This window comes from Centruroides sculpturatus, unplaced genomic scaffold, assembly GCF_000671375.1.
Source record: "Centruroides sculpturatus isolate CEXI.00-Female unplaced genomic scaffold, Cexi_2.0 scaffold322, whole genome shotgun sequence".
In the NCBI taxonomy this organism is placed as follows: Eukaryota; Metazoa; Arthropoda; class Arachnida; order Scorpiones; family Buthidae; genus Centruroides; species Centruroides sculpturatus.
In genome coordinates this window covers 392592-407215 of record NW_019384652.1, presented here as the reverse complement: position 1 = coordinate 407215, position 14624 = coordinate 392592, and the positions used below count along the sequence as shown (strand labels likewise).

The following is a 14624-nucleotide window of genomic DNA, read 5'->3' as shown; positions in this document are numbered from 1 at the left end:
AGGAGGAGGAATAGATGGAAAAATTATGGGCAAGTTTGGGCTAGGAAATAGGAATGAAAGAGGTGAATGACTAGTTGAATTTGCTAGCAAGCATCAATTAATAGTTGGAAACACATGGTTCAAACAATCCAAACATCACCTATACACTTGGAAAATGCCCGGAGACATTGGAAGGTATCAAATAGATTATATTCTTATTCAAAGTCGTTTTAGGAATGCAGTCAAGAAAATTCGGACATATCCAGGAGCAGATGCCGATTCTGATCACAACTTATTAACTGCAGATATTGTGATGAAATTGAAAAAAGTTTTGAGAGCCAAAAGAATAAAAAGATGGAATTTGGAAAAGCTAAATGGAAATACTGGATTAAATTTTAAATAAAACCTGGAATATAAATTAAAAGAACTTCCATATGACTTTGACTGTGAGTTTGACCCAAACGAACATTGGAAAAGAATTGAAGATACAATAAAGAAATCAGCTGAAAATTTTCTTGGCTATGTAAATGGTGCTAGAATAAAAAAACCTTGGATTACTCAAGAAATGATTGAGAAAATGGATGAAAGAAGAAACTGGAAAAATATAAATAATGAAAAAGGGTGTACAAGAAGCTAAATAATGAATTGAGGCATGAAACTGGAAAAGCTAGAGAAGCTTGGTTAAGTAAGGAATGTGAGGAAATCGAAGAACTGAACAAAAAAGGCAGATATGATCTATCATACAAAAAAGTCAAAGAACTAACAAATGATCGCACCCACCAAATTCTGAGTATTGAAGACAAAGATGGAAAAGCACTTTTAACCCCAACTGATATAATGGGCCATTGGAAAGAATATATTGGAGATCTCTATGGAGAGAACACCAAACCTAAAGAGTTAAAATTGGAAAAATCTTCTCAAATAGCTAATGATGAAAGAGGACCTATTATCATGAAAGATGAAGTTGGATTGGCAATTAAAGAATTGAAAAACAAAAAGTCAGAAGGAGTAGATGGAATACCAGCTGAATTTCTAAAAGGGTTAGGCAAGGAAGGAATCGAGAAAATAACAGACTTATGCAATCTCATATATAAAACAGGAGAATGGCCTGAAGACTTTGCTCAAAGTATTTTGATACCTATACCAAAGAAAGCAAAAGCTAAAAAGTGTAGTGATTTTAGAACAATTAGTTTAATTTCACATGCCTCAAAAATCCTTCTTAAAATCATTAACAGAAGACTCTACAACAAGGCTGAAACATTTCTATGTGAAGAACAATTTGGATTCAGAAAAGGAAAAGGAACAAGGGATGCCATTGGCCTCTTGAGAACAATCTGTGAAAGAAACATTGAGGTTAATAAGGATACGTACATTTGCTTTATTGACATGGAAAAGGCTTTTGATATGGTTAACTGGACAAAGCTAATGGAAATCTTAAGAAAAATAGGAACAGATTGGAGAGATAGAAGACTCATTGCTTCACTTTATATGAATCAATCTGCCATTATCCGAACAAAAACTGGAGAAAGCAAACCATGCAGTATTGGAAAAGGAGTCAGGCAAGGGTGTACACTTTCACCTACTCTTTTTAACATTTATCTTGAGGAATTAATGAATGAAGCCATAAGTGAGGACAGTCTCGGAATTAAAATTGGAGGCCAATTAATACAAAGTATTAGGTTTGCAGATGATATTGCTTTACTTGCACCAAATGAACAAACTCTACAATGTTTGGTAACAAAACTCAACAAAACTTGCAAAAAATTTGGAATGAAAATTAACATAGCTAAAACAAAAGTGATGAAAGTTGGAAGGCTAATTAGCAAAGATTTGAAAATCCTAATTGATGGAAACAAAATAGAGCAAGTTCAACATTTTAGGTATCTTGGCAGCATTATTCAGGGAGATGGCAGATGTGAAAAAGAAATCAAAGAACGAATCAGGGCTGGAAAAATGGCTTTTTATAAGAAGAAGAACCTTCTTATTGGAAAAATGAACCAAACACTTAAAAAGAAGTTAATAAAATGCTTTTCCTGGAGCACAACTTTATATGGAGCAGAGACTTGGACCTTAAGGAAAAAGGAAACAAACTACCTTGAAGCATATGAAATGTGGTTATGGTGAAGAATGGAGAAAATCAAGTGGACAGAAAAGGTTAAGAATGAAGATGTTTTAAATTTGGTCCCAGAACAGATATCTTTTTTAAAAGCAATACAAAGAAGAAAAAATAACTGGCTCGGTCATATATTGCGAAAAGAAGGATTAATGCAAGTGGCATTAGAAGGAAAAATTGATGCAAGGAAACAAAGAGGAAGAAAAAGAAAAGTATTGATAGATGATGTTTTACTAGGCAAAACTTATAAAGAAATAAAAGAGGAAGCCCGAAATAGAGAATGTTGGAGAAGAATTCTATAATTTGACTGCTTTCCACCGACCTGTCCTAGGACAGAACACCTATGAATGAATGAATATCCTGTCTTAGTAAAAATATTTATTTTCAAATGTTAACTGTACAAAACTACTTCAGACATGATTCAAATGACCAAATGACATGGCTTGGTATTACTTAATTGCAGGTGATATCATTTTATGTCATTTGAAACTATCCAAAAATCATTTCAGACATATCATTTGATATCATTCTGTAATGGTTTTTGATTGATTTCAAATGATACCAAATGATTTGACCTGAAGATGGCCTATTAACTAGGCTGAAAACATTTGTTTTTTTAAAAATTATATTTATTTCTCGGCAAAAAAGGTGTTTTGTTTCTCTTTATTTAGTTGCTGAGCGCTTTTGATATTGATATTGATACCAAATGCATTCTTAAACAGTTTCATTGAAGTTATAAATTTTTAACAATGAAATGTTTTTTAATATATATTCTGGACATGATTTCAAAATGATATCAAGTGATATCATGTTATGATTGATATTAGTTGATGTTAAAGGTTCAAAAATTGAAAACAAAAAATATTTTGACACACAAGAACAAGTGATATCACTTAAATGTCAAGTAAAAGTTGTCATGTCATATATTATAAGTACTGTCATATATTGTCCTGACAAATGATATCATGTCATATCATTTGACATTATGTACCATTAACATATGATTTCAAATAATATTTTTATTAGTGTAGGTCAATAACTTGTGCAAACCAAGTTTAAATAATTTCTGTATACTTTATCTGAGCTCTCTGAGCTTGCCTTCTTTATGAATGTACCAAACTTAAAATACAAGTATTTAGATTATATCTTTATTACCAGTGTTGAGTCAGTACACAAATAGTTCAACTTTGGCAAATTTGAAATGTGAGATTTCAACCTTCCTATTTTTTAAAATATCTCACTATGATTCATTTTTGTAAGGAAAAAAACCACTGAGCTTAAATATTTTTATCTAAAAACTAGCAGACCCTGCCACGCGTTGTGGCTCAAAATGTATCTATTATAAATTTATAACACTTCCCCGTGGGGGGGAATTTTTTGAAAAATTTCTTCTTAGTGTAATTCTGTTGATGTACCCTATTAAAACGCAAAAAACCACATCTAAAATAGTATAAATAGAAGCAGAGTTCTTTACGGTAAGCCTTAATCCTAACCATCTCCCTTCAGTGGGGGGAATTTCGACACGTATATTATATAAAAACACGTGCGTATTCGAATGCAGCATTGTGTCAAAATTTCAAAGGAATCGGTAGGAACAAACGAACATTACATTTTTATTTATATAGATAGATAGAAGATGATCTGCTTTAGTTCATTTTCACAGAAAAGCATAATGCCTCACAGAAAAGCAAACTTAGGGCGTCGTACTCGTAGCGCCATCTGTTGGACATAAAAGCCTTAACCTAGATTATATATTTTAATTTATATGAATGTTTAACGGAATAATATACAGCCTATGTCCACCCTGAGGTTCCATTCTAAATATTGGTGAAAGAATTTTTGAAATCAGATGAGTAGTTTCGGAGATTACCTGCTTCAAACAAACTTACATACATACATACATACATACATACATACATACATACATAACCTCTTTATAATATTAGTATAGATTCTTAATAAAAAGTTGTACTAAAATTTATGGTGATAATCAGAAAAGGGACATAACAAATTTACTTTGGAAAAATTTTGAGCACATAAAGAAACATATTAAATCTTAATCAGGCAAAAGAATTCCACTTTTATTAGTTAATTATCAAAAATTGATTTAAATTTAATCATATTAAATAAAAAGAAACTTAACTGCAATAAAATGCAAAAAAAATATAATAAATTGGTGTGCAAAATTGTTTGTCTGATCCCAGCTACTATAAGAATAGTTCATTTTGTACTGATAGTTGACTAAACTCAAGCATATAGTAGAATTTTAAAATATGAATTTTGGAAAAAATATCAATCATTTTAAACTGATTGTACAGTTGTGTTCTGAGAACTTAAGCCAGTGAATAATAAGCTGGAACAATCTTATTAATTACATTTTGCGGTTTTCTCTCTTAGTTTGTTGCAATTAGATTCTGATGTATTTTATTTTTTTATTGTTTTTGTATTGACTGTTTTAAGACCATATTACGTTATAGAAGCTATAATAAATAGTCATAAATAACTTACAAGCAATAGAAAAGCTGTGAGTAAAACTAATTACGAGTTAAATTTAAATTAATTAATTACTCGTAGTTAAATTAGTCAAAAAAACAATTATCTGATATGTAAAAAAATATTGTGCCAAGTAAAAATTATGGCAGCCAAAATGAAAATCAAATTTTTTCTTGGTATTTTCTCTTTGATAAAGATTAGCTTGACACTTTTTAGTGATTCCGTAAGCTTTTTATTATTGTCTCTGTACTATGTGTTATTGCTTTGGTAACATGGTGAAGCTTTCAAGAACCAATTTCAAAGACATTCTTTTTCTCATTGATAGCTGGCCAGATGGCTGACAGTAGCATTCTGACTGTCACTGAAGGATCCAGGATCAAATTCTTGTCGAAACTCCTGCAAAAATTTTTTCATGTAGAATCCATTGGTATGTCATTCTCCAACTTGATGCATCAGTGGCTAAGAAGATTTGATCCCTAAACACTGGTAATCAGCTCAGATTTGTGTTAAGGCTGACATGCAGACTCCTGAGTTTTCTGGAGTTTTTCTTTACATCAATAATGCCTGAATATGGGCTAGTTTTCCTTAAAAGAAATGTCAGAAGACATGTTTTCAAATGTTCTAATGTTTTTTTTAATAGTGTATTGATACTTAGATAACTGTGAGACTTTTTTAGAACTTCTATAAAAAAAAAGTTATTTCAAATAATGTAGTTACACAAATCACTTACTATATAACTTTGATTACTATTTTTATTTACAAGCATATTGTGAGTAGTGTTCAATTGTGAAATGATTAAAAAGCAAAATATTATTGGTATAATTACAAAATGAATTAAATTTAAAATTACGTTATTTTTGTAACACACAAGTGTGAGATATGCAGGAGTTCAAGGGTAAATCCCAATGACCACTTACTCTGCTCAAGATCTTGCGATACGACCTCCTTGTCAATGGATGACTTCCTGATATATTTATTTAAGACCAGGAGTTCATAAGATCCCCTGGAGGTTGTTTTTCCTGACACCAGTTAATCTATTAATTCTGTGGATTAACACATGTAAGTGAGGAATTTTGAGTGGGAGGGATGTGAATAAGTGGAGTGGACGAAGGCATTAGATTTAGTCATTAATGAAATCATTTTTAAACTTAACATAACAAAATATTTAATAAAACAATGGAATAAAAATACAAATGATTGAATTACAATAATATATTATTTATGAAGACCTATCTTGTGGAGAGATCAATCAACTATCTAACTTAATCTAAATCAACCTATATGTGTGAGAGAGAGTTTACATCAATCCAACATTTTATATTAATTTCACAATACGTAGTTTATTCTTGTCTTTGATCGTCTTTCAGTTCGGGATATGAGTGAAGTTTGGAATCATAGCATTTATGTGTGCGCTATTCAATATATGGACAACTTCTATATGTATGGTAATCTCTTTTGATGGACTACCTACTATGGCATATTTGTACTTCGATGAACTGCCCAGAATGGTGGGGAAAAAACCCCTTTTATAGTGGCTTCTTCAGGCAACCAAGTAACATTTGCAAAAGGCCGCATCTGAATCATCTTGCAAGTCGGCTGTCTAAAGGAAGTTCAACTTCCTCCTTTTTTGGAAACGACTCTTACATCATTTCTTTGTGTTAAAATTTTTTCCTCTTTAAAATTTTATAATTTAAAACATTTTATTTTAATTAAAAACAATCCTTCAGATCTCACACAAATGTTTATTTTCTAAATATTTAAAAAAATTTTTTTTAGCTATCAAGATTCTATCATTTATGTGAAGATAGTGTATGGGGTGTAAGAAAATCTTGTGCCGAAGTATTTACAACTGTTTCCTGTGTTTGTTCCATGGAAGTTAGAAAAAATGATCTTGCTCCTTTGTATCTTAATTTGCTTTGTGACAATTCTCGTTGGGTATGTAATTAATATATATATATATTACTAGTTAAAATAATTTATATTTATGAAAGAATAGTTAGGAATATTTAGTCCCTAGAATTTGTGTAGACAAAATCCAAAATAAAGTTTATCAAATTTTCAAACTAAAATGATAGAAACAAACAACTCTACTAAACCCGATAGCTTGTAATACCAAACCCAACCAATGTCGTATGTTATCAGGCTAATAACGGCAATCATTGAATATTATAGCTGTTATTAGCCCAATAACATATGGCATTAGTTGGCTTTGGTATTAAAATGATAGAAACAAAAACTTCTTAATTGTAAATCATTCATAATATTTAATTTTATATCCAAATTGTTTTGATAAAACACTTATTACATATAGTTTTGGCTATTTGATACTTAAAACTTCCAATTTTCTATTTGTCTGAAAATATTGGATAATATAAAAATTAAGTATAATTGAGTTTACAGTGTAAATTTGCCTGAATAAAAATTGCTATATAAGCTGAAAAATAACATGCTTGATAAATCATTTTTTATTTTGTTAAAAATTCTATAATTTAGTTTTTATTTCTCATCCTTACTGCAATATTCCATAAGAGTTTTTTTAATATAACTGTCATTACTATAACTTCCTTTTATTTTTATTTTTTTTAATGCTTGGGAGATCTTTTCAAAATCTTTGTTTTTTTATTGTGTATTATTATTGGTTTTTTCCAGAAATGAACATTGTCATTTATGAGTTAGTTTGCAAACTAATATCAATAAGTTAATTCTTGTAAGTCACCTGTTAATATGTATTTTATGTATGTTTTCATTATTTTTCTAGTACAGAAACTAGTTTTTCCAGTTCTCTCTCTCTCTCTCTCTGTCTTCACCCCTCTTTCATATATAAATTAAATTCACAAAACTGAAATTCTGATAAATCAAGAATTTACTACATGTCTGTTTAGTTGTTTTTGTGAGATAGCTAGCGCGCGGGCTGGAAAAGCCAGTTCTCAATGTTGAGGATGGCTTTAGGGGGCTTTTTAAATCAAGTGGGGAGGTATGAGTAAGTAGTTAGGTGTCCTTCCTGCGAATCAGACAGATAGACAGGTTTAAAAGACAACAACAAATTTAATATAAAACATTAAATTTTCAATTAAAGGATTAAATAATATGGGATGTTATGCATTACAAACTACTTACAACTACATATTTAAGCAACTGAGAGAGAGAGCTTACAAATGCAGTCTTAATATAATACCTCATGACGATTCATGTATCCTGGCTTATACGTTGTCCTGAAGACATCCACTGATCTAGCTGAGTATAGGAGGTTGGAGAACTGGTGGAGATCATGTCCTGAGTGGAGGTTCGAAGATTGCTACCAGCTTGGAGGCTTCCATATGGCGATTGCATTTAGACTTCCTTTTAGATGATAGCCCTGAGGTGCGGGTGCGACTCCTGTTTATACAAGTCCTGGAGGGGGAATTATCAGGGGAAGTTCTGATGCAATCCCTTCTAAGTTTGGTTTACGTCTGGGTGTTGTTAATTGTCAGAAATCAAATGTTTTGACAAATTTATTACCTCTTTCTATCTGGTATTGTTACTCATTCTACCTCATAAAATTGATAACAGCTAAGCACAACAATTAACATCTAAATGCTAATTCCAGCAATGAATGAACAAAAAATTTTAATGCTCGAACATTTTCAGCAGTCTTTTAGAGGCCTTCCTCAATGATGAAACACACATTAAAATTTTTTGTTCATTCAGTGCTGGAATTAGCATTTAGGTGTTAATTGTTGTGTTTATTATATAGTTCCAGTTTACTTGCACTAGTTTTTTGTTTGATAACAGCTGTCAAACACACAGAATTAATTGCTTGAGATGACTAAGTTCAAGATTTGTAGTGCGACCTTAGTAATAATTGTTACTTTGTATGTTGTAAATATTGTTACTTTGAAACTGATAAAGCCAATCATCTGATTGGCTTTATCAGTTTCAAAATCAGACGAAATAGGATGTGTATGGATTTTGTTTTTGCTGTGTCATTCTACTGGGGGGATATTAGATTAGGATTGTAATATTATTTACATTAATTACTTAATTATCCCACCCCTCTCTAGATTCTCACATTTTATATGATTAAAAAATGTATAGTAAGCAAGGGAAGAAAATTATCCCTTTTCATATGGGAAAATTAACATAACATTTTCTTATATACTGTTGTTTTTTTCATTCTAAACATAACAATTGCATGATCATAATAAAATTGTTTATGAAAATGAAATAATCTTTCTGCAGTTATTTTCATTAAAGATTTTTATTAGTGAAATAATCTAGATTGGTATTATTCATAATGTTTTTAAGTTCACCTTATCTGATAGCATTTGAAATTTATTTGTAAGCCTAATTTATAGATTTGAGTTGTCCAAAAAAATTGAGTATGTAAATGTTTCATAAATTAATATTAATTTAGTTTATGATTAATCAATTTCATTTTTGCCTTTTGTTATTTACTTTATTCTTTAGATGATTGAAATATGATAAAATTGAAATATATTTAGTATAGTTTATTAGAATTTTAGGTTTTCCTAGGAAAATATTTACAGAAAAATATAAAAATATTTTTTCTTAAGATAGCTTTATGTATCTAGTTTATCACTTACTAATGAATTTTTTACAAATATTAAAGTGGTATATTAAATATTTTTAGAAATGCTAAATTTGCAAACTATATTTTACAAATTTGATAATATAAATAGTTAATTTCTCTTTTTGATTTTTCAGGTAAAGATGGCAGCATTCCAATCATTGGGTCCTTTTATATCAACTTTTGCAGACAATAAACAAGAATTTCCTTATTCGGATACTATTTTTAATTTATTGAGTGGTAAAAAGGAATTAAATAATAATTCTCTGAAGGCAAAAGATAATGAAATTGCTATTCAAAATAAGATAGATTCTTCTGAAGAAAAAGTATCTTCTGACATTGAAAATGTTTCATCACATTCATTAGATTCAAAAGAATCATTAACATCTTCTGAAAAATTAGACTCTAATAAAGATAAAGGTGCCATTAATGAATATTCTGGAACAAATGTGTATTTTACTTCTGAATCAATTTCAGACTATACCAAAAATGAATTTTGTATTCAGAATAAAAATAATTTAGATAAATCTCTTGAATCTAGTCAAAATGCTGAAGAAGTTTCTGAAGCTAATTCAAATACTTTTGAAAATTTTTCTTCATTTGATAATTCAATTGCATCACAAAAAACAAATGGTAAAAATATAGAAAAAAAAGAATGTTTTTCTGACATGCCATTGACAGTGACAGCCAAAAATGGTCATCTCCATGTTCACATTGACAACGAAAGTGCATTTAATAATTTTCAGTATTGGCGTATTCCTGTTCCTGATGTAGAAGTCGACATTGATATAGAAAACGGCAAGGCAACAAATATACACATAAGAGCATCTATAAAAGATGATAAAACACAACATACCTGTGCTTCAGATCTTAACTTATCGCTTATGTCACAAATGGATAGTACTTCTGCTGATGAAACTAATATGTAAGTTCAATTATTGGAAATTTTCAGATAATTAATTGAGGGAAAATGGTGTATGGAGAAAGTACAAATAAAAAAAAAACAACAGTAGATTCATAATGGAATAATAATGTCAGGTTGACAGTTCAAAAATATTAATTCAAAATTAATTTTTAAAATTTTATTAATTTGCATATATTTTTATATTGAACTGTTATATCATTTTAGTATTTTACAATGTATATTAGAATTAATTTATTATTGCATAATTTTAGATATTTTATGTGATTAATCTCTTAAGTGCATACATTTTTTTTACTCCAGATTTTATGTATTTACTTGTATTTTTTAACAAAATCATTGTTTGAAAATTAGGAAAACAAATAATTTTTATTAACTTTCTTAAATTCTACATTCCATTTTTTTCCAGTATTTTTTTTTACTTTAATAATTATATCTGTTTTGATATAGAATAGTGGAAATTATCAACTCCACAGTTGTAATTGTATTGTATTAAAAGATTCAATTTTAGAAATAATCAGTTGTGATTATTTTTATTGTAAGTTATTGTAAAAATAATCACAGGTGACTCAATATATATATATATATATTATTAAATTTCATAATTGGCAAATTTTTTGAGAGAAATAACTTTTGTCAAATAGTTTGATGTTAAAGGAGAATTAATTTTTAATGTTGTTAAATGGAAAATTTTCAAATTTTTAAACAAAAGATTTCAATAAAACTTTTTTCAAAGTGATACTTCTTTGTTAGTTAGTGCAAATGAAATGCATTCATAGAAATGGAAGTTACGTTATTCATTTCTTCTACTGACTCTGTTCCTATCTTTATTTATTACACCATCTATAATCAGTCTAATTAGCAAAACATTTTGTTTGCTTTTACAGTATGGTTTTGTGGTTAAAATGTTTTACTTATGTTTTTATTGTAATGAGTAGCATTTTAGTCTGAAGTTTCTGAATACACAGAGAACATGTATTATTTCATATCAAGCATGCTACTTAAGGAAAATATGTGCAAATCAAAGTATTTACATCAGTGAGTAGCATTCAATATTTCTTTGTTTGGAATGTCAGAAGCTGGAGAAGAATGGTTTGCTCATTACAAAGCAGATTCAGTGGCATTTGCCATCCATGTAAATCATTCCCACATAAAATAACACCCTAGTATAAAATGATTAATTTTAGGAGATATTTTAATTTAATATAATAATTAACATTAATTTTTGGTGGATACATTTTTAGATTTTCATGATAGGCAAGTTATGGCAGTTACTCCACATATGCAATATTACTTCATATCTTCCAATATTTAATTTTGCTTTTGAAAATATGAATAAAAAAATAGCATTAAGCTTAGAACTTTTCATTGAACAAATATGGTTATAAAGCATTTTTATATTTAAAAAAATAGGTCACTGCACCTTCATCTGTTGCTCACCTTAACACATGGCACATTTAATGATGACTGTTTCTTGCAGATGTTTTTACTATATTTTTGACAGATTGATTTTGTTTTATTATTCTTGTTTTCTACAAGAAAGTCATATCTCATCAGCCAATTGTTTGCAGTCATTGTCATGATTAGTATATTCTATAGTCTCCTTCTCCTCAGTCTCATTGTTATAATCAGTCTCTTCTGGCTCTTCTCTTTCTTTCATCAATTTCCTTAACTTGTTCTAAAGCTCCAACAACTCTTGCTGGTCAAAGCTTTATGAGATCTAGAAATATAAAAATATAGGCATCCTGAAAGCTGTTTGGTATACAGTAGAGCATCAATTATCTGAATGTCGATCAACCAAAACATCAATTAACCGAAAGCTCTCCAGTCGGCAAATTTAAATTTCCACTAGTGCTGTGGCGCTGCAATCTTTGGCTATGTCTTGGGCTACTCCAATATTATTATTGTTGGTGTGCATGTTTAAGCTGGCAGCACTGGCGCGACTACGAAAGGGTACTTAAGGACGTGCCAGGATTTGAACAAATTTCAACATGGGATAGGTTAATATATTTTTTTGTACGTAATCGGTTATCTGAAAAATTGATTTTTCAAACAACCCCAGCCCCCAATTGATTCAGATAATTGATGCTCCACTGTATTTTCAACAAATGTAACTCTGAAAATTTATTGAAACCTATGACCTTGTGAAATAAAGATATTTACACAGTAAGTATGCAAAAAGATGCTTTTCTTTGAAATACATTACTTTATTTATTTATTTATTTCTTAAATGCAAATTTTACTAATATAACAGTGGCAAGTATACTGCAGTGATATCACCTATTTCAAAGCTCAGAAACAACAAAATATTTAGAAACAGGGAGGCCACTCATACATGGTGATATCTGCTATGAATAGGGGATACTGAAGTGCCCTTCTGCATCACCTATGTACAATGTCATAAAAAAAAGTTTGTGCATATTTCCTAGGAAAGCTGCTTAAAGCCTCTTTGTTAAAAAACAGTTAAGCTATTTCCACTTTAAGTGAACAGCTATAGTGCTAGTGCAACAAGGTTCACAAGTGTTGAAGTTAAGATGGCTGCCACCATAAATTATATGCATATTACTTACTGTACCTCAAATGAAAATTGTGATATATGAAAATTATTTTAAATTGATTATTGGAAAAATTCGAAATGCAATTTTCTACATAATCTTCTATTCTGACATAAATGCTTTCAGATATATTAATGCAGAATGAACTTAAGCAATTACCTATATGACATATAGGTAATCGCATTTTTACACAATATATACTTGATTGACTGTTTCTGATATTTTATAGTCTCAGTAGCAATTCTGTGTTGTTTCTGACTAAACATTTTTATTCATACAAAACAATGTGTACAAAAAATCAAACAACAATGTTGAATAGCTGATATGTAAAAGTATTTCCATGATAAAAATAAAATAAATTATTTAAAACAATGGAGTCAGAATTTTTCAATCTTACTTAATTGTACTATCAAAGAGTACATGAAAATTTTAAATTTTCCTTCGTTTCTGACTTAGAGGACTAAAAATTTTTTAACCCTAAACCATTTATTAAAAAATGAAATAGAATTTAAAAGGTTAGAAAGTCAAACCAGTTTTTTGTAGAGAGAAAACACATTTTTATTACACCATATTTATTCCTAAATGCATTTTGCCAGTTTACCGGCTCCCTCAGTAGGGCTTACAAATATACAATATAGTTCAAATTGCAAACTATGATAAATCTTTATTACAATCTCCTAAACAGTGGCATAGCGTGGGTGTCAGCTGCTCGGGGCAAAGGAAAATTTTGCCGTCCCCTTATTTAGGTATTTCAATTTAAAAGACTAAAATTCAGTTTCGTCACAGAATAAGTAATGAAAACTTCCATGCTAGTGTTGCCATCTTTTTAAAATCGCTGACCCGGATGGCAGGTGAGGTTTGTTCGAACAGAAGTTCCTGACGCATGCGTATGTCATTTTGCAATGCGAAGAATAATGTGCAGTGCATGCCGGTTCTAAATCAATTACAGTTAACGACTAGGGAGACTTGGATAGGAGTAACATATGACTTAGCTCTATTGGATATTGGAGGTGTGTGTGAATATGATTGAATCGTACAGGCAAAAATAGAAAAAGATCAACAGATTGCACACGATATCCCCGGGAAAAATTAAAAAGTTCACCCGGACGGCGAGTTGCTTCCCGGACTGTGTGGATGGTAACACTATTCCCTGTGTTCGTTTTAGTCGGTCCAAATCATAGGTGTGACGGAAATATGAAATAAAATGATTGAAATTTTTACAAGATATTATTATTATTTATTGTGAAATTTTGCTGTCCCCACTACGCTACGCCACTGCTCCTAACCCATTTTTACAACTTTTATACCTGACAAGGTTTAAGTACAAGGACAAAGTATTTCCATCAAAAGCAGTTGCAAGTTGCATAAAGCACTCTCCAGCAGTTTTACTATGAAACATGTTCTGCATCAACATTCTGCAGCAACTTGCTGTAGGTACACCTTGTTGAAGGGTAAATTATTAATTTTTGCAAATTGTCTGGGAGACATGGTATACTTAATTTAGGTTGAACAATATTTAGATAAATGAACTACAGTTAATATGTTTAAAGTAATGAGAGCTTATTTTAGTTTTGTTCAATATTATATTAAAAGCTAGTGAACTTTAATTAATTATGTCAAGTGTCTAATTTAAATCACATTGAATTTAGATTTAAACTTCAATTATTTTACATTTTAACAGAATGTATACACCATTTTTGAAGTCCATTTAGTCACATGGTCCTAGCTTAAGACTTCCAACAGCAATACTTTGACAAATTTTTTTTAGTCTGTTAAAAGTAGGAACTTACTCTATCCTATTTTTAGTTTAATTTCAGAAGAAATATTAGAAAACATTTTTAATTTTTCTGTTTCCATTTGCATTTATGCTGTATTTTGTGTGTGCGCTCTTGCAGTTCAATTTGGTTCATGTAGAACTTCCAGAATGCTGTTAATGGTTTATTTTTAATTTCCACAAAAACAATATTAAAAAAACTTAAGTTTTTTATTTGCAAG

The 14624-nt window shown here is 29.8% G+C and overlaps 1 protein-coding gene across 1 annotated transcript in view; it reads left to right on the top strand.

The window, feature by feature from the left end:
- Nucleotides 1-14624, top strand: part of LOC111626322 (serine/threonine-protein phosphatase 4 regulatory subunit 1-like) — a 256740-nt gene that overhangs the window by 232537 nt on the left and 9579 nt on the right. Inside the window, exons 11-12 of the mRNA XM_023369643.1 lie at nt 6362-6520; nt 9290-10077. Coding sequence (XP_023225411.1) covers nt 6362-6520; nt 9290-10077 — 947 coding nt within the window. The remainder of the gene's footprint in view (nt 1-6361; nt 6521-9289; nt 10078-14624) is intronic.